The 20,484-nt window shown below is 42.2% G+C and overlaps 1 protein-coding gene across 4 annotated transcripts in view; it reads right to left on the bottom strand.

The window, feature by feature from the left end:
* Positions 1–20,484, bottom strand: part of Plekha7 (pleckstrin homology domain containing A7) — a 215,618-nt gene that overhangs the window by 82,468 nt on the left and 112,666 nt on the right. For all 4 annotated transcript variants that reach the window (XM_058576952.1, XM_046438058.1, XM_058576955.1 and 1 more), the window contains one exon: positions 7,116–7,199. In XM_058576952.1, the coding sequence (XP_058432935.1) occupies positions 7,116–7,199 (84 nt within the window). The remainder of the gene's footprint in view (positions 1–7,115; positions 7,200–20,484) is intronic.

The raw sequence follows: 20,484 nt of genomic DNA, 5'->3' as shown, positions 1-20,484 counted from the left end.
TGCTGCTCGGGTTGTACATGTATTTTTATGTAGACAAACCCTGGTGACAGAATCCACCTCTGAGCAACTAGCCAGACATCAGCTGAAACTGAGCTGTGGAGCAGGAAAGTTCCCATGTTAGGAACAAAGCAGACAGGATTCAAAATGTTCAGGGATGGTGGTATCACCAGCCTCCTCACTTATAGACCCCAGCTTTGGACTCTCATGAGGCTTACCTGTGAGGCTGACTCTCAGTGTGAGGTTATATTTATTCTCATACCAGATGAGTGGTCTAGTCAGAGCACAGCTAATATGTTAGATGATGCTTCAGGGGAAAGGAAACTTTTAAGAGGCTCTGACTGTACCAACCTCAGCATATCCCTATATCATCTCTCCTTTACCATATCATCCTCTGATAGAATTCTGGAGATTGAAAAATAAAATTCTTCCCATATTTCACACTGAATCAACAAACCCACTCCAATAGTCCAATAAGCTTTGTTCTAAGCAAATAACTTTAAGCCCCCAAACTCTGCCTGGATAAGAAGAATATATAAAAATACTTACTTTTTTTTTTTTAATTTTTTATTGTGGGTTGTTCAAAACATTACAAATTTCTTGACATATCATATTCCACACTTTGATTCAAGTGGGTTATGAACTCCCACCTTCACCCCATACACAGATTGCAGAATCACATCAGTTACACATCCATTGATTTACAAATTGCCATACTAGTGTCTGTTGTGCTCCGCTGCCTTTCCCATCCTCCCCCCTCCCCCCTCCCCACCTCTCCCCTCCCCTCCCCTCCTCTCTCTCTACCTCCTCCACTGTATAACCCTGAGGGTCTCCTTCCATTACCATGCAATTTCCCTTCTCTCTCCCTTTCCCTCCCACCTCTCATCCCTGTTAAATGTTAATCTTCTTCTCCTGCTCTTCGTCCCTACTCTGTTCTTAGTTACTCTCCTTATATCAAAGAAGACATTTGGCATTTGTTTTTTAGGGATTGGCTAGCTTCACTTAGCATAATCTGCTCTAATGCCATCCATTTCCCTGTAAATTCTATGATTTTGTCATTTTTTAATGCAGAGTAATACTCCATTGTGTATAAATGCCACATTTTTTTTTATCCATTCGTCTATTGAAGGGCATCTAGGTTGGTTCCACAGTCTTGCTATTGTGAACTGTGCTGCTATGAACATCGATGTAGCAGTGTCCCTGTAGCATGCTCTTTTTAGGTCTTTAGGGAATAGACCAAGAAGGGGAATAGCTGGGTCAAAAGGTGGCTCCATTCCCAGCTTTCCAAGAAATCTTCATACTGCTTTCCAAATTGGCTGCACCAATCTGCAGTCCCACCAGCAATGTACAAGTGTACCCTTTTCCCCACATCCTCGCCAGCACTTGTTGTTGTTTGACTTCCTAATGGCTGCCAATCTTACTGGAGTGAGATGGTATCTTAGGGTGGTTTTGATTTGCATTTCTCTGACAGCTAGAGATGGTGAGCATTTTTTCATGTACTTGTTGATTGACTGTATGTCCTCCTCTGAGAAGTGTCTGTTCAGGTCCTTGGCCCATTTGTTGATTGGGTTGTTTGTTCTCTTATTGTCTAATTTTTTGAGTTCTTTGTATACTCTGGATATTAGGGCTCTATCTGAAGTGTGAGGAGTAAAGATTTGTTCCCAGGGTGTAGGCTCCCTATTTACCTATCTTATTGTTTCTTTTGCTGAGAAAAAACTTTTTAGTTTGAGTAAGTCCCATTTGTTGATTCTAGTTATTAACTTTTGTGCTATGGGTGTCCTATTGAGGAATTTGGAGCCCGACCCCACCGTATGTAGATCGTAGCCAACTTTTTCTTCTATCAGACGGTGTGTCTCTGATTTGATATCAAGCTCCTTGATCCATTTTGAATTCACTTTTGTGCATGGCGAGAGAAAGGGATTCAGTTTCATTTTGTTGCATATGGATTTCCAGTTTTCCCAGCACCATTTGTTGAAGATGCTATCCTTCCTCCATTGCATGCTTTTAGCCCCTTTATCAAATATAAGATAGTTGTAGTTTTGTGGATTGGTTTCTGTGTCCTCTATTCTGTACCATTGGTCCACCTGCCTGTTTTGGTACCAGTACCATGCTGTTTTTGTTACTATTGCTCTGTAGTATAGTTTGAAGTCTGGTATCGCTATACCGCCTGATTCACACTTCTTGCTTAGCATTGTTTTTGCTATTCTGGGTCTTTTATTTTTCCATATGAATTTCATGATTGCTTTCTCTATTTCTACAAGAAATGCCGTTGGGATTTTGATTGGCATTGCATTAAACCTATAGAGAACTTTTGGTAATATCGCCATTTTGATGATGTTAGTTCTGCCTATCCATGAACAGGGTATATTTTTCCATCTTCTAAGATCTTCTTCTTTTTCTCTCTTTAGGGTTCTGTAGTTTTCATTGTATAAGTCTTTCACCTCTTTTGTTAGGTTGATTCCCAAGTATTTTATTTTTTTTGAAGATATTTTGAATGGAGTGGTTGTCCTCATTTCCATTTCAGAGGATTTGTCACTGATATACAGGAATGCCTTTGATTTACGCGTGTTGATTTTATATCCTGCCACTTTGCTGAATTCATTTATTAGCTCTAATAGTTTCTTTGTAGAGCCTTTTGGGTCCGCTAGGTATAGAATCATGTCATCTGCAAATAGTGATAATTTAAGTTCTTCTTTTCCTATTTTTATGCTTTTAATTTCTTTCGTCTGTCTAATTGCTCTGGCCAGTGTTTCGAGAGCTATGTTGAAGAGAAGTGGAGAGAGAGGGCATCCCTGTCTTGTTCCAGATTTTAGAGGGAATGCCTTCAGTTTTTCTCCATTCAGAATGATGCTAGCCTGAGGCTTAGCATAGATTGCTTTTACAATATTGAGGTATGTTCCTGTTATCCCTAGTTTTTCTAGAGTTTTGAACATAAAGGGATGCTGTACTTTGTCGAATGCTTTTTCCGCATCTATCGAGATGATCATATGGTTCTTATTTTTAAGTCTATTGATGTGGTGAATAACATTTATTGATTTCCGTATATTGAACAAGCCTTGCATCCCAGGGATGAATCCTACTTGATCATGGTGTACAATTTTTTTGATATGTTTTTGTATCCGATTCGCCAGAATTTTATTGAGGATTTTTGCATCTAGGTTCATTAGAGATATTGGTCTGTAGTTTTCTTTCTTTGAAGTGTCTTTGTCTGGTTTAGGTATCAGGGTGATGTTGGCCTCATAGAATGAATTTGGAAGTTCTCCCTCCTTTTCTATTTCCTGAAGTAGCTTGAAAAGTATTGGTATTAGTTCTTCTTTAAAGGTTTTGTAAAATTCTGCTGTATACCCATCCAGTCCTGGGCTTTTCTTAGTTGGTAGTCTTTTGATGGTTTCTTCTATTTCCTCAATTGATATTGGTCTGTTTAGGTTTTCTATATCCTCCTGACTCAATCTGGGCAGATCATATGACTTAAGAAATTTATCTATGCCTTCACTATCTTCTAATTTATTGGAGTATAAGGATTCAAAATAGTTTTTGATTATCTTCTGTATTTCTGAAGTGTCTGTTGTGATATTGCCTTTTTCATCCCGTATGCTAGTAATTTGAGTTCTCTCTCTTCTTCTCTTCGCTAGCATCGCTAAGGGTCTGTCGATTTTGTTTATTTTTTCAAAGAACCAACTTTTAGTTTTGTCAATTTTTTCAATTGTTTCTTTTGTTTCGATTTCATTAATTTCAGCTCTGATTTTAATTATTTCTTGCCTTCTACTTCTTTTGCTGTTGTTTTTCTCTTCTTTTTCAAGGATTTTGAGATGAAGTATGAGATCATTTATTTGTTGTTTTTTTCTTTTTTTAAGGAATGAACTCCAAGCAATGAATTTTCCTCTTAGAACTGCTTTCAATGTGTCCCATAGATTCCGATATGTTGTGTCTGTGTTTTCATTTATCTCTAAGAATTTTTTAATTTCCTTCTTGATGTCTTCTATAACCCATTGATCATTCAGTAACCTATTGTTCATTCTCCAAGTGATGTATGCTTTTTCCTTCCTTCTTTTATCGTTGATTTTCAGTTTCATTGCATTATGATCAGATAAGATGCATGGTATTATCTCTACTCCTTTATATTGTCTAAGAGTTGCCCTGTGACATAATATATGATCTATTTTTGAGAAGGATCCATGTGCTGCTGAGAAAAAAGTGTAACTGCTTGATGTTGGGTGGTATACTCTATATATGTCAATTAGGTCTAGGTTATTAATAGTGTTATTGAGTTCTATAGTTTCCTTATTCAACTTTTGTTTGGAAGATCTGTCCAGTGGCGAGAGAGGTGTGTTGAAGTCTCCCATGATTATGGTGTGGTGGTCTATTAGACTCTTGAACTTGAGAAGAGTTTGTTTGACGAACATAGCTGCACCATTGTTTGGGGCATAAATATTTATGATTGTTATGTCTTGTTGGTGTATGGTTCCCTTAAGCAGTATGTAGTGTCCCTCTTTATCTCTTTTGATTAACTTTGGCTTGAAATCTATTTTATTTGATATGAGTATGGACACGCCTGCTTGTTTCCGAAGTCCATATGAGTGATATGATTTTTCCCAACCTTTCACCTTCAGCCTATGTATGTCTTTTCCTATCAAATGCGTCTCCTGTAGGCAGCATGTTGTTGGGTCTTGTTTTGTGATCCATTCTACTATCTGTGTCTCTTAATTGGTGAGTTTAAGCCATTAACATTTAGGGTTATTATTGAGATATGGGTTGTTCTTCCAGCCATATTTGTTTATTTCTGTTACTAAACATGGTTTGTTTTCCTCTTTGATTATTCCCCCCCCTTTACTGTCCTACCTCCCACTGTTGGTTTTCATTGTTATTTTCCATTTCCTCTTCCTGCAATGCTTTGGCGAGGATGTTTTGAAGAGATGGTTTTCTAGCTGCGAATTCTTTAAACTTTTGTTTATCGTGGAAGGTTTTAATTTCATCTTCCATCCTGAAGCTTAATTTCGCTGGATACACAATTCTTGGTTGGAACCCATTTTCTTTCAGTGTTTGAAATATGTTATTCCAGGATCTTCTAGCTTTCAGAGTCTGTGTTGAAAGATCAGCTGTTATCCTGATTGGCTTACCCCTAAATGTAATCTGCTTCCTTTCTCTTGTAGCTTTTAAAATTCTCTCCTTATTCTGTATGTTGGGCATCTTCATTATAATGTGTCTAGGTGTGGATCTCTTATGATTTTGCACATTCGGCGTCCTGTAGGCTTCTAGGATTTGGGATTCTGTCTCATTCTTCAAGTCTGGGAAGTTTTCTCGTATTAGTTCATTGAATAGACTGCTCATTCCTTTGGTTTGGAGCTCTGTACCTTCCTGTATCCCAATGACTCTTAAGTTTGGTCTCTTAATGTTATCCCATATTTCTTGGATGTTCTGCTCATGGTTTCTTAACAGTCTTGCTGAGCTGTCTATGTTCTTTTCCAGTTGAAATACTTTGTCTTCATTGTCTGATGTTCTATCTTCTAAGTGTTCTACTCTGCTGGTAGTATTCTCCATTGAGTTTTTAAGTTGGTTTATTGCTTCCTGCATTTCTAGGATTTCTGATTGCTTGTTTTTTATAACCTCTATCTCCCTGTATAGTTGATCCTTTGCTTCCTGGATTTGTTTGCGTAATTCGTTGTCGAAGTGATCTTTCATTGTCTGATTTTGCTGTTTAATGTCTTCCTTGATACTCCAGATCATCTGAAGCATGTATATCCTGAATTCTTTATCTGACATTCCATCTGCTGCAGCTGTTACCTCTTCTAAAGTTGCGTTGACCTGCATTGCTTGTGGTCCTTTCTTTCCTTGTCTTTTCATACTGCTTGCGTATCTTTCCTGCAGGTGCGGGCGGCCGCTCTGCTCTCTCCTTATTCCAATTGGGGTGTCGTGGCTACCACGCCGGCAGGTCACTGGGCCTGTTCTGGGAGCTGGCGGCGGCTCTGTTCTGCCCCTACTCCAATTGGGGTGACGAGTGTACCACGCCGGCAGGCCACCGGGCCTGATCCGCCGGTCTGTTGCAGGTTTGCCTACCCTGCAGGCGCGGGCGGCGGCTCTACTCTGCCCCTACTCCAAATGGGGTGACGTGTCTGTTGTACCGGCAGGCCACTGGGCCTGTCCCGCTGGTCGGTCGCAGATCTGCCCACATTTCGGGCACGGGTGGAGGCTCTGCTCTGCCCCTACTCCAATTGGGGTGTCGTGACTACCCTGCCTGCAGGACGCTGGGCCTGTTCCTGGCACGGGCGGCGACTCTGCTCTGTCACTACTCCAATTAGGGTGGTGTTTGTACCACGCCGGCAGGCTCCTGGACCTGATCCGCTGGTCTGTTGTAGGTCTGCCTACCTTGGAGGCGCGGGCGGCGGATCTGCCCTGCCCCTCCTACCACGCCTGCAGACCCCTGGGCCTGATCTGCAGGTTGATCACTGGTCTGCTCACCCTGCGGGCACGGGTGGCGGTTCTGCTCCGCCCCCACTCCAATTGGGGTCACGTGACCACCACACAGGCAGGGCCTGATCCGGGCGTGGGAGAAGGATCTGCTCTGCCCCTACTCCAGTTGGGGTGACGTGTGTACCACACTGGCAGGCCACTGGGCCTGACCCGCCAGGCTGTCACAGGTCTGTTTACCTTGCAAGTGCGAAGGGCGGCTCTGCCCTGCCCCTCCTACCACGCCCATGTACCACTGGGTCGCGGGTCTGCCCACCTTGCGGGTGTGGGTGGCGGCTCCACTCCGCCCCCTCTCCAATTGGGGTCACGCGGTCACCACGCTGGCGAGCCGCTGGGCCTGCTCCGGGCGCTGGCGGTGGCCCGGCTCCTCCCCTCTGGCTCGAGGACAAATTGAGGAGACTTGGGTGACTGTGCCTCACCCCCCCTACCAAGAGACCAACTGCTTATGTCACCGCTGGTATTGATGAAGTTCTCTCCTCCGCCGCTTTCTGATGACATCAGATCTCTGCCATGTTGGTATCCTATGCGAATGGCAGCATTTCGTTCCCCTTGCCGGGCAACCAAAGCAACGGGTGAGTCCTGACCGGCCCTCAGCAGGACCCGGACGGAGACGCAGTTTCCGTGGGCTCCTAGCCCTGGTCCAAAATACTTACTCTTCTTGAAGAATGAATTCACTATTTTCTGGAGAAAACTGCCCGGTCACAGGATGCCTGAATGCTGTGGTGTGCTGATTATGGCTAGAGAGAGAGAGAGAGAGAGAGAGATGATGAATAGAAGTCATGTTAATGAAAGGATTACAAACACAACCATCAGTAACATATGGGGGACCCTTGGTCACCATCACTCCTCACAGAAGTGGGCCTTTTCTCTGAGAGGCATTTAATCTCTCAAATCCAATTACATTGGAAAATCAAGAATTTCCAACTCAGGTGCCAAAGCCCATCTTAAAGACAAGGATTTTAATTCCAAGGAAGTCTTGACTTCAAGAGAAGATTGTGTATCTTGGAGACATTTCATGAAGTACTTACTCTAATACACTGAGGGGCTGAATAGCAAATTATTTTAAGATAGAATGAGCTAAAATAAGAATGAAGGGAAGTAGACGACACTTTCAACAGCTTATAACAACCATGAAGCAGGGAAAGAATTCTAAGAATTAACTTCCCGCCCAGAAAATTCTATCTCCTTAAAATTCTTCTCTCTACTACAAAATGTGTTCAGTTCAATGATGGGATAATAAACATTTGGGCATGTCTCTGCAACATGACCTGTGCAATTTCAACACTGGAGTTTCTATCACCCTTTGAAGTTAGCAGGGATCAGCTTCCAAGCCAAGCTGACAGACACAACCAAAGTCTGTAGGTGTTTTGTATGTTGACAAAGGCTGCCTGGTTCTTTTAGAATGGAGGAGTGAGCTCTAGAGGCTGCTAGTTTGTTCCATGAATAAACTAAACTAACATCCTCTTTTCTTTATTTAAATTTTTTTTAAATTTTCCAATCACAAAATCAGTTATTTTCAAAATTTTATAAAATATGAAAAGGAAAAAAATCATCCATGATGTCCAAATCTGGAGATATAGCTGAGTATCTTCTTATGAGTTGTTTTTCTTTTTCTTTCTATTTAAAAAAATAGTGATATATATTTTCTCCCTGCATCTTATTAATGTAGAAAATATCCTATTTCATTAAGGCTTCTTTATTTGAAATGATTAAATAATAGTCTTACCATATGGATACAATTTTTTTTTCATATAACTATTCAAAAAGTGTCACTGGGCACATGTATGCCAGGCAGTGCTATAGTTGGTACTAGAGACACAAAGGGAACAAAAAAGTCCCAACTCTATGGTGCTTATATTTTAGATCATAGTCTTCTAATGCTGGACATTTGGGGTGCCTTCCCCACTGCTACTATAATCCATGCATCTTTGAGCATAGGCTTTTTATGAAACTCTAATTATTTCCTTGTGTTAAACTCCCAGAGATGAAATTATTGAATCGAAAGGCATGGTCACTTTTTAAATCTCTTAATACAGACAACCAAAATGCTTCTGTTAGGATATTATTGCCATCTCCAAATTGAGCCCTGAGCCTCCCTGGAGATTAGTATGTCTAAATCAGCACAAAAGTTAAAAAAGAAAAGTTCTTGAAACCTATAAAGTTTTCCTTACTCTGCCCAGTGCCTAGGATAAGCTGGGCACTCAGGACTAGAGCAGCCTGGATCCTAATGAGCCAAATGTGAAGCAGGGCTGTTCCTGGCCCTCCCACCATGTGCCACCCCTACCACACCCTTACCCACCCATCCAACTACAGCTGGCCTCTCTTTCTGGGCTCCTACTCTCAAGTGAGCCCGTGGAATTCTATGACCTTATCTGGCGGGCAGCAGCCTGGTCTTTTCCTAAGAACAGCAGCTTTCAGGGGTGAGCATCTGAGGTAAAGGATGAGAAGTAGGCCCCCTTAACACCTGTTTCAGAAATCCCTGCATCATGTTCAAGGGGTAGGCTTTATTTGCATCCACTTTCTTCTAGAGTCATTTCTACTCACTGGGGAACTTGAAAATGCAAATTATAATCTAATCCTGCCTCATTTTGAGAGAGAGCGAGAGAGAGAGAGAGAGAGCGAGCGAGCGCAAGCCCACACCCTGGTTATAATGGGAATAACAATAAAGCAGTAACACCAAAATCCACTATTACCTCTAAAGGACTTTACAGTCTACAAAGCCTTCTCTTAACAGCTCAGTTGTTAACATCATGAACCCCCATCTTTATGAATGAGGAAACTGGGCTCAGAGAGGTTAAATGATTTGCACAAAAAGCTTTTGTTGGGCTGGGGGATGCAGTTCAGTTGTAGAACACTTGTCTAACATGCACAAAGTCCTAGGTTCAATCCCCAGTTTATAGCTAAATAATAAATAACTTTGTCAATAACTGATAAAACTGGGACATAAATGCAGGTCCTCTAGTTTTTAATATCTTTTTTGCATGATAACTGGACATTTCCTTCCCTTAGGGATCTGTGCGCCTGGCAGCCTCCTGGACATGATCAGAAAGTCCTAAAGACAAGACATGAGAAAAATAGCACCACTCACCACTATTCCCTGTTCCTATCTCCTGTTTTCCCCCTTGGACCCAGTGCCAAAGTTTTGAGTGAAGACACTTGTGCAGCCCTCAGTAGCTACAAGATCAGTTGGTAAATCTCTAATAGATGAGGACATGGAGCCAAGTTTTCTATGTGTCTGTAGCAGATCCATCCGCTGGTAACCACCTTGTCATACACACTATCTAACCTTCAAAGCAATTCCTGGGCTCCTTATCCCCAATCGGTATCTGCTTAAATAAGCTCAGAGCTTGGGTAAATGAATACCGAGCTGCAAGGTCTAGGCACTAAATTGAATTTTGCATGCTAACATTAGAAGGAAAATAATTTTTAAAAGTTGACCAAAAAAAAATAATATCTGCCATCTGATCAAATCTAGAGGCAGCTCCCCAAACTTTCTTCCCTAATATGGAAGCTGCCCTCTGTGCTAAAACATTCCTGGCCACGGTACCATCACCATCCTTCTGCGTTTACACCACGTTTTCAGCATGCTCACATTTGTCATCTTATTGGATCCTGGCAACTACTCACTAAAGTAGGCAGGACAGATATTTTTATTCCCATGATACACATAAGAAAAACAAGGCTCCAGGTTATGGGATGTTATTTGAACACTAAATTTTAAAAACGGGTGTGGGAGGAGGGGGCGAAGTAATGACATAATGAGAAAATACGTGAGCCGACATAATGCTTCCTGAACACTGAGGTTTTAAAATTTGGTTGTTTTTGATCAAGTACACCCAGCTTGCTAATGGAAGAGTTCCTGGATCAGCACTCTTTGAGCAACAGAACAGGAGTCAGGTCCCTGGGTTATTCCACTCAATCTTCCCAAATACCTGGTAGGGCAGGTTATGTTTCATCACCAGGCCACAGGTGAGGAAGGTGAGACCCACAATGGGTAGGCAGCTTGCCCACAGCCACAGTCAACTTCTGGGTTCTTTCCACATCACCCACTTCTGAACTCTTTCCACTCCTCCACGCTCACCCTTTCCAAACGAAGTTTGCCCATTAAACTCATTTAGATTCTGCAAGTCCTCTAGCTTTACTTGCTTTCTCTGACCCATTGGTCCTAAAGCCCCCAGTCTGCTCCATTTTCTGATTCTAAAATCCATGAAGAGTCTCATATCCTATCACCCTGTCTTAAGCACTTAGCAGGCACAGACACATCCCCTGAAATACCCGTTCTTAAACCTGAATTGCCACCTTGCTCCCTGGTAATACAGAGATGACCAAGATGGGAGCCAGATGACTGGTTTCAAAGGAGCACAGAAACTCTTTCTCTTCTATACAAGCGCTTCTGTTTCTCTTCAGGCTACTGAGAAAGCAATTTGGAAAATGAGGTAAAACACAATGTAGTCTTCAATTTCAATTCTTCCTCTTCCAGAAATGGCCCCTCAAAGAAGCATGGCAGGCAATCCCATTGGAGAAGAACCAGGGAATACACATGAAGGTGGCGAGGAAGGATGGTCTCCATGAAGGCGGGCCATGGGTAACCATCCAGGTAAATAAGCATGCCTTCACAGGCCCAAGGGTGGAGAAGGACTGGGTTAGGGCCTACAGAAGCCTGGCAGCAACATAAGAGACGTGGTAACAAAATAAAGTGAGGACTAGGGAGAACTGGAATTTGAGCAACGTAAGAACTCATCTACAACCACAAACAAGGCTAGTCAGAAGGTAAAGTCCCACAATTTCTTGCAATGTTTTTTCAAGACCAATTTTGTATTCACATAGATTTTGAGTCTAATGTGAACAGTGAGTCTGTTTGGTTAAATATAAAGGTTCCAATTACTTATTAAGATGTGTTTTTGGCGTGGAAGGAATTTCTGGAGTTGTGTGAATGATGTCCAACAGTGGCAGTCAGAGAACCCTGATAAGTCTGATTTTCTGACAGTAGTGGTATTCGCATGCTAGTGGGATGAGTCTGCTCTGTCAATACTAGCTCTTCTCTGGCCCAGACTCTAAAGGGAAAAAAACAGCTTAAAATATAAGAGAAGGACTCTATTCAGGATCTTCTCATTAACATGCTCAGCAGAACTTACCTCTTGAACCTTCTCCTCAATGTGGCTCCCTGAACACTTAAAAAGAGTCACCTCACAGGTTAAAGCCACATCCAGCACTGCCTCTTGGTGTGTAAGGCAAAGATTTACAATCTTTGTTCTAAATCCAAGTGTCTCGATAAAACTGAGAATTCTGCATAACCTAATAATATTCCGAGTTTGGGCTGAAAACTGGAAATTGAAACTTCAAGAACACAAGAAACTGTCTCTTCCTCTTCTTCAGCTAATTTAGGCCCCTCAATAATGACATAGCACCAGATGCGGTGGTGCACACCTGTAACCTCAGCAACTTGAGAGACTGAAGCAGGAGGACCACAAGTTTAAGGCCAGCCTTGCTAAGTGGGACCTGTCTCAAAAAATAAAAACAGCTGGAGATGTAACTCAGTGGTAAAGTCGCCTAGGTTCAATGTCCAGTATAAAAAAGATTAAAAAAAAAAAAAAGTAGCAATCAACAGTTGAAATGGCATTGCCACACTCACTCAACATTTCTTAAGCTCCTTTTGGTTTATTTTATTTAACGCTTTTACAAAATAGCTTGTTTAGTACAGTGTCACCATGGTTAATGTGGCATTGCTAAGGAAGCTGAGACTCTTACTAAAATGGTCTTTCAAATTAGCACTATTTTTTAGAAGTGTTAAGATTTTATAACAGCTGGCTGCATATGGGCATTCCTCTGGCAGGCCTTTCTTCCAGAAGCATGGGAATCAGGCCTTACGACCCAATGCATGGTCCCCATGCTCTCTCCAAGTAGAAGTTATCAATTCAGCACTAATTGACTTTCTTCAACATCTGCCCCTACCAACAAATCAGCCCAGAGCTCTGAGGCAGAAAATGTGGGTTCCAATAAGAGCAAACCACCCCCTCTCTGAGCCTCAGTCTTGCATTGGCAAACAGGGGACACAAATATTCCAAAGATTGTTGGAAGGTTACAATTACAGACATATATGAAAAAGTCTTGTACAACATTTGACATATAGAAGACACTCAATGTTTGCTGAACCTGACTGTGCCTTGATTATGGCAATGACTGATAGACATCTAATTTTTTTTTTAAGAGAGAGAGAGAAAGAGAGAATTTTTTAATATTTATTTTTTAGTTTTTTGGTGGATACAACGTCTTTATTTTATTTTTATGTGGTGCTGAGGATCGAACCCAGCGCCCCGCGCATGCCAGGCGAGCGCTTTACCGCTTAAGCCACATCCCCATCCCAACATCTAAATTTTAACAAGGAAAAATAGAATGATCCTTCTTCCCCACAAACCCAAGATTCATCCAGGCTTCCCAATTTCCAGTAACAGTCCAGTAATAGTCACTATCCAAAACCCTGGAGTCATCCTCTGTTCCTTTCTTTACTTTAACCTCCCTGTATAAGATGTATGCACGTCCTATTGCCTTACTAACAAAACGTGCTCTGCATTCATCCACTTCTTTCCATCTCCACAGCTAGCACCCTGCTCATCTCTTGATTAGACGCGGCAACAGCTCCTAATTGTTCCTTCTGTTTCTACCTTGGCCTCTGTACCTTCACCAGAAGCCTGTTGGATCTTTACAAATACAAGTTAGATCATGTTGTTTTTCCTACATTAAACCTTACAACAGTGACACATGACACAGAGTAAAAATAAGCTTCTTACCTTGGCTTACAAAACATGAGATGACTTGCATCCTGCCTAGTCTCAGCATCATCGTGTAACATCTTCCCCTGGCCCATCCTACCCCAGCCACAGTGTCCTCCTTTCTGCTCCTTGAATACCAAGCTCTTTGCTACCTAACATCCTTTATACCCAATGTCCTTTTAGCCTGGATGTTCTTCCCCCTCCCCTACTCTCATAGCTCGTTCCTTGTCATTCAGACCTCAGCAAAATTATCACCATCAGCAAGCCCTTCCCAGCAGTGTCCCTTCATATTACATCACCCTTTTTTAGTTATTACTAGGTGTTATTTTTCTCACTGAGGTACGTGTGTGATTACTGTTGGTCTCCCTGACTAGCACATGAATTCCATGAGAGCAAGACCCTTGATGTCTTTCCACTACTGTATCAGCCATAACAGTGCCTGGTACACAGAAGGGGCCCAAAAATGTCTGCCAAAAGAATGAATGAGAAAAAATTATGAAGACTCTTACCTTAAATTTGAGGTTATACCTAGAAGTGAGCCAGGAATCCTACAGAAATCTGAACTTAGGTAAAAGAGAGATGAGCCATTAGCCATCAGAATGCCAGAGGAAGGAAGAGTGAGACACCAACACACCACAAACACTTGATCCTTGGCGCTCCTGAACTGTGTTACAAAATAATTTGTAGAAATTAGCCCTCCCCTGCAACTCCCCCTCACCCTTGCAAATGAATGTTAATACACTCAACAGAATTAAAGAATGGAATACAAACACCCTAGAGGAAATTACTGAGTGATTAAAAACACAGAAGGACAACACAAACATCACCTCTCTCTCCCTTTTGTGAACCAGAGAGTTTAGGGTGTGAAGCCTACAATTTGGTGACTGATTATACACTCTAGTATTGCTCTCTACTTACTTTACAGGCATTTTTTCTCCTCCCCTCTTCCCAACCTTCTACTCCTCAGCTCCTGAAGGGTTGGGAGCAGCCACTCCTATCACTGCAGCACAGGAATGGGAATGCCCATGCTGCAGCACCTGAACTCCTGCATTTCAAGAACCTAGGCACAAGGCCATGACACCTCCAGGGAGAGGCTGTGTAGAACCCAGCTTATTCGCTGATAGCAGCTACCCAATGCATCACAGAGCCTTAGAGAGTAGGGGAGAGAGGGGCCCGTAGGCTCTAATGAAGGATCCTACCTTGGGCTGGGAGCCTCTACCAGCCCCCAGGGAGCATGGAGCAGACCACAACAGAGCCTGCCTGCTTCCACACTATCCAGATCTGACTTATACCCCACACCAAACTATGCAGCACTCAAACTATGCAGCAGCCAACTAGGCCCAGTTAGGCAAAGTAGGTCCAGCCAAACCCAGGCCCATCACCTGAAGGGCAGTCATCAACTGTCCTCCTTATTCAAAGGTGCCAAAAGGGGCAAAGCCAGGCATAAAGGAGTCACAAACTAACTGAATACCTCACAAAAAGGGAAGTGTGTACTTTCCAAATCCTGGACTTAACATACTGAAGTGTTCCAGCTGGGAATACTGGTGAATACCTGTAGTCCCAGTGGCTTCGGAGAGTAAGGCAGAAGGGCTTGGAAGTACAAGGCCAACCTGGGCAATTTAGCAAGACCCTCAGCAACTCAGTAGGATTTTGTCTCAAAATAAAAAGGGCTGGAAATGTAGCTCAATGGTGAATCACCCTTGGGATTCTATTCTCAATACCAAAACAAAAACAGATTGAAGTTTTCCAGCATAATTTGAAAAACTTTGTTTCATAGGTTTCTCCAGAGATTTTCAGATCCTCTCAGTGGCTAACTCATTTTGTGAAGGAGCTCCTCTGCCCCAGTAACCTGGGCTGCAAACTGCTTCCTGAGGTCTCACAGGTTCTCAATACCCAGGAAAAGATTAGAGTCAAACTCTTCATAGAATGAGGAATCAACCCAGAGAGCCATTCCCCTAGCTTTTTCAAAAGGAAGTTGGCAGAGAAACAATGTAATAAGAACCAAGTATCAGTTTTGTTCTGACCAACCAGTTCCATGGCCTGAACAAATCACTCAATGTCTCTGGGCCCTCATTTCCTCATCTATAAATTGAAGGCATTAGACACCCGACTGGAAGGGCCACATGAGGTTTCCACAAACCTTAAAAAGATCAGAGTTGCGCAGAATGGAGTTCAAATCCCAGCACTGCCACATACTGGCAGTGCATGACCTCCACTGATGAGTTTGTGTGTGTGTGTGTGTGTGTGTGTGTGTGTGTGTGAGAGAGAGAGAGAGAGAGAGAGAGAGAGAGAATGAATGTGTGTGTGTGTGTGTGTGTGTGTGTGTGGCGGGAGAGATAATTCTAACACTGCAAAGGTGTTGTAAAGAGTAATGATAATGTGCCCAGGCCACAGGAGACACTTCAATGCCTTCTATATTTTTCTTCTGCTAACTCTAAAATGGCACTCAGAGTTGTCTTTTCCCATGTTGCAAATTCCAGCAGTATTAGCCTATGACAGGACAGAGGCTCAAGAATACGTTTTCTTCCATTTGCATTAAGACATAACACCCAGCACCCTGTTTAATTTCTATTTAAAGAATTTGCCTGCCAGGCAAAGTGACGTAAGGTCAACAGGCACCTGCCGTCAGTCCCACTTCTGTCCCTCATAGAGTTGAGTCCTATGGTTCAGAAAGTGCAGCCTAAAATAAACTGCCTCCCCAGTAGGCCCATCTGAGCCAGGGACACACATTCTACAGAAGTTGTAAAACTTCAGGGGAAACACTTTCAACCTCAGAATACTCAGTTTTATGCTTCTGTTTAGCTCTTAAATAAGTCAGGTTCCTCAAGTGTAAAATGAGAAGGCTGAACCAAGTGCTGTAAAGATCTTCCATTTGGCTGTAACATTTTAAGACACCAAGGATCATCTCAAACTACTGCCATCCAAGGAGCCACAGATTGAAATTTAATGACACTATCTGTAACTGAAAACACAAAGAGATGGAAGCACAACCGTGGTCCTCCCCACTCTCACCAGCCAAGAGAATGTTTTCTGTACTAATATCAGGGAGGAGTAGTTAAAGCTACTTTTATCCTATTTATTCTTAATTAAATTGCACTGTTTTTTATTTAACTGCAGACACTCCCAACCATCAAAAACTCTCTTTCTTTATCATTACTTGGCTTTCACAAATAAAAATATATTGCAGCAAACTGAACCCCTATGAAACCAGTTCAGGAGTAACCTGCTCTCTCGTTCTTTCTGGGAAATGGAGCAAACAGGCTCACTCTCTCTTTGAGCTCCATGTTCAGAATCATGTCTTTTCCGGCCACAGCCTTATGAAATCCAGATTCAAGTCACACAGGGAGGGAGACTCCCAGTCACCCAGTTCTCTCTCAATTTCACTTCATGAGCAGCTGCCTCCCAAGGTGTTACAAATCCAGCAGCCACTTCCTCCTGCTCATTCATTCTCCCTCCTCTCCATCCCTTACACAAAATCTGGCAACCAGAAAGGAACACAGTTCTAGCTCTGAGTCACTGCCTCACTGTGGCCACAGGGAGCATTGGCTAGTGGTAAAGCAAGGCAGGCACTTTGGTCTGTAGGGCCCAATGCTTCTGTTCTTAAGAGACTGGTGGGGATAGGCTGCTTCTCTAGAATCAAAAGTTAAGCAACAACCCAACTTCTAGCTCTGGGTTGAAATAAGCCCCCAAACAGAGCCTATCTTTGATGAAGAAACAATGACTCTTTCATCAATATTTCACACGAGTCAGGACAGGGAAGGAGTTGAGCAGTTTACAAGCCACCATACCCACACACCCTGGTAACAATCTATAATTCTTTCATCACTGCTTGGGATGGCTACGGCTCTCTCAGCACCAATTTCATTATCTGGCTGTCATTCTCAAAAACAGGCATGGAAAGGAAAAGGGCAGAGGGGCCAGAAAGAGAAACTAAGGCACCAAACCCACAAATCTACATGGAGGCTTTTTTCATTGCAACCTACATAGATCTGTGAGTTACATGTAGGTGATCAACAGAATATAATCTCCATAGGGCAAAGACTAATGCTTTTGCAGCTATGTCCCAATGCTCAGTAGTACCCAATAAATCCTCACTTAACGAGAATGGGGGGAAAATTTTTGTTTTGAGTCTACTTAGGATGACAGTTTTACTAAAACTTGTTTCCATTATCACCATTACTTTTTTCCTTTTAGAAATCTCTATATCCTTCATAATTCTAATACTGCCTATAGTGCAATATTAGGAATATCTCTATATAGAGAGATGATTAACTATAACACTAATGAAGCTGAAGTTTTAGAGCCCCCTCCAAGGTCCCAGGAAGGGCTCTATCAACACACTTTTCTGCAATTTTATGTACTTTTAAAGAAGGCCTTCAAAATTGTATAAACCTCAAGTCCCACAAAATATTAATCTGCCACAGCAAAATAGACAAATCAATGACTTGCAAGCCTTCTTAACATATATTCTAAGGGAATTTGTTTTGACAAAACTTGTTTAAGCCATGGAAGAAATATGTCATGGCCAATAGATACATCCTAATCAATCAAAAATCAATTGCTATAAAGACTGGATTAGGTATAAGAGCACAAAATCCTTATGTGTTTAGCACTCTGAGTGCTTTAGGGGTAAACAATGATTAATCACCCCACTGAATAGAGGTTTATAATCCAATGGATAGACTGATATGAACATCAACAGATACATATTTCATATGTATCACACATGCACAATTGAAGTAGGTGTCAACAGAATTGCAAAGCCCATCCACTAGCTAGGCATCAATCAACCTTGTTAGCTCAATAACCCTAGAGGGTGTGCTATTTGCTCTATTTTGCAAATGAGAAAATCAAGGCCTAAATTAGTCAAGAGCCTTTCCAAGACCACATAACCAAATCTACCCAACTCCAAATGGGGATGTTTTCTTAGTGCTGATACATGAGTCAATGACCACATGCTTTACAGATTCTCCAAAATGTCTGGGAGTCATGTAGGCTTCAGAGGTAGAGGAGCCACATCAGGTACCAGCAGAGGCTGGCAGGCTTCCAAGGCTCACACTCTAGGGAGTGGAAGAACAGGAAGTGCCAAGAGCTTATTCATCAGATACCTAGGTATTAACCCTCATTCACCAGGCAACACCTTAGCAGGAATCAGTAACAGCTACTTGGGGGTAAGAAGGGGCCACATGAGAGCAGTGACCCTGAAGTGCTTCCTCCAAACTCCCTGGTCCTGCTTTCCTTGTTGCCAGATGAATTGTGCTATAGCACAGTTCTGGTTCCATTATCTCCTACCCACACACCCTCCATGGCCACCCATTGCTGAAGCCTCCTTATCTCTTACCACTTCTCTATACCCCTGGGTCCTGCCAAATTTATCTGTCCACCAGTCACCTGCCTTTTCTACCCCTGAGCTTTGACTCCTGTTGTCCTCCTCCCTCATGAATTCTGCCCAACCTTCCAGGCCCCTTCTCTTCCAAGTGGCCCTTCCTGATCACTCCAGGCCACTCTAATTTTTTCCCTCTTCAACATTCTCAGCACCAAAGGCTTATATTCCTCATAAGCCAAATATACTTCCAACTCTTTGCATGTTATTTTCTGAAAATTATTTACATGTTACAGAAGGGTATAGACTAAAAAGCATTTCCCTTCTCTGCCTCTAATTAAGTATCAATCCCAGAGTCAGCTTCCTTTACCAGATGCTTGTGTTGTTTTTTGGGTTCTACATTTATGAGATTTCTATGCATTTAAAATTCTATACACACATAAATGAAATACCTACAGAAGTAGAATAAAACTGTACATGTTCTACAATTTGCTTTTGATTTTACTTATCATGGGCTCCTTCTCCAAATCTATATGCAAAGGTGAACATAGCAGCTCCCCTAGTGCCCCCCACACCTCCCAGAGCAGCCCTTCAAGAGAGATGAACCAGGAGCTCATCCCATATGCCAGCCTACCCCCATTTGTATCAGATATCTCAAATGATAATTTATAAATTGTCCCCCAAATGAATTTTATTTGTGCTATATAGATGTTTAAAATTCAGCCAAAGTTTGAAAGTAGAAATTTTTCATATAAAAATCCAGCTCATTTTGGAAAAACAAAAACTGTAGAAACACTGGGCCCAATGAGAAGTAGAATGAACCTTTTGGTTCACTGAAGTCTCCACTACTTTCTACTGATTCCAAATGTTGAGATGAACACCTAGTGCTACTTATCATCACTCCCACATTTCTAATTTTCTTACAGTAATTTCTTCATACCCACATATCAGTCATACTGGGAAAAAATATAAATGGGGTGTTATAAGTATTTAAAAAGCAAATTAGAGCACATAAATGCAGGCTACTAAGCCTCTATACACATTTGAGTTTTGCAACCCCCATCTTGTACCCACACCACTCATTTTAGAGAATACATTCCTTTTAGGAAGAAGATTGTTTCAAGAGCAAAGATTTTAGGCTGGAGATGTAGCCTAGAGACAGAGTGCTTGCCTTGCATGCATGAGGCCCTGGTTTCAATCCTAGCATCACAAAAAAGTAAAGGTTTCTTGAATTAGAGTAAGAACTAAAGGGAGATGGCACAAAATTGGTCAAGAGTTTTCCTTCTCACAAAAAATCTTAGAAAAATCTTCCCAACAACTAAGCAAGTACACCTACCCTTTGGCTTCCCTGCCTGGGCTCCTAAAGAGGCAAAACTCACATCACAACTCTTCGTTCCAGACACTGAAAAATCCTGAAAGGCACTATAAGTAGTGCCATCCCTAAAGAATCCAAAGGTGCCAGTGCATGCAGCCTTGACAGACACCCAAAAGGGCTCTGACAGTAGGTATGAGCTCCAGAAAAGCATTTGACCCAGTACTGCCTAGGACCAGATCACAGACCTCCCTAAACATCCCCCAAAATGCAAAGCCTACTGTGGTCTTTAGAGCCCAAGCCCTGGGATCCAGGCCTCAACAGCCCCTCACATCACATATAAGGAAACTGCTCTGGAAAATAATCATAAAAAGGTGCCTCTGTCTTTTTAAAATAATTTTTCTAACTGGGTGTTCAGGAGAAATCCTACGTGACTCAGCACAGTGGCACACACCTGTAATCTCAGCAAATCAGGAGGCTCAAGCAGGAGGAGCAAAAGTTCAAGACCAGCTTGGTCAACTTAGTGAAACCCTGTCTCAAAAAAAAAAAAAAAAAGAAAGAAAGGGTTGGGGAGGTAGCTCAGTGGTCAAGTACCCATGGGTTCAATCCCCACTACT

This window comes from Marmota monax, unplaced genomic scaffold, assembly GCF_021218885.2.
Source record: "Marmota monax isolate L192 unplaced genomic scaffold, Marmota_monax_Labrador192_F-V1.1 WCK01_AAM20220418_F8-fsc00061, whole genome shotgun sequence".
NCBI lineage: Eukaryota > Metazoa > Chordata > Mammalia > Rodentia > Sciuridae > Marmota > Marmota monax.
The sequence above is the reverse complement of the archived record's forward strand: the minus strand, read 5'-3'. Positions and strand labels throughout refer to the sequence as shown.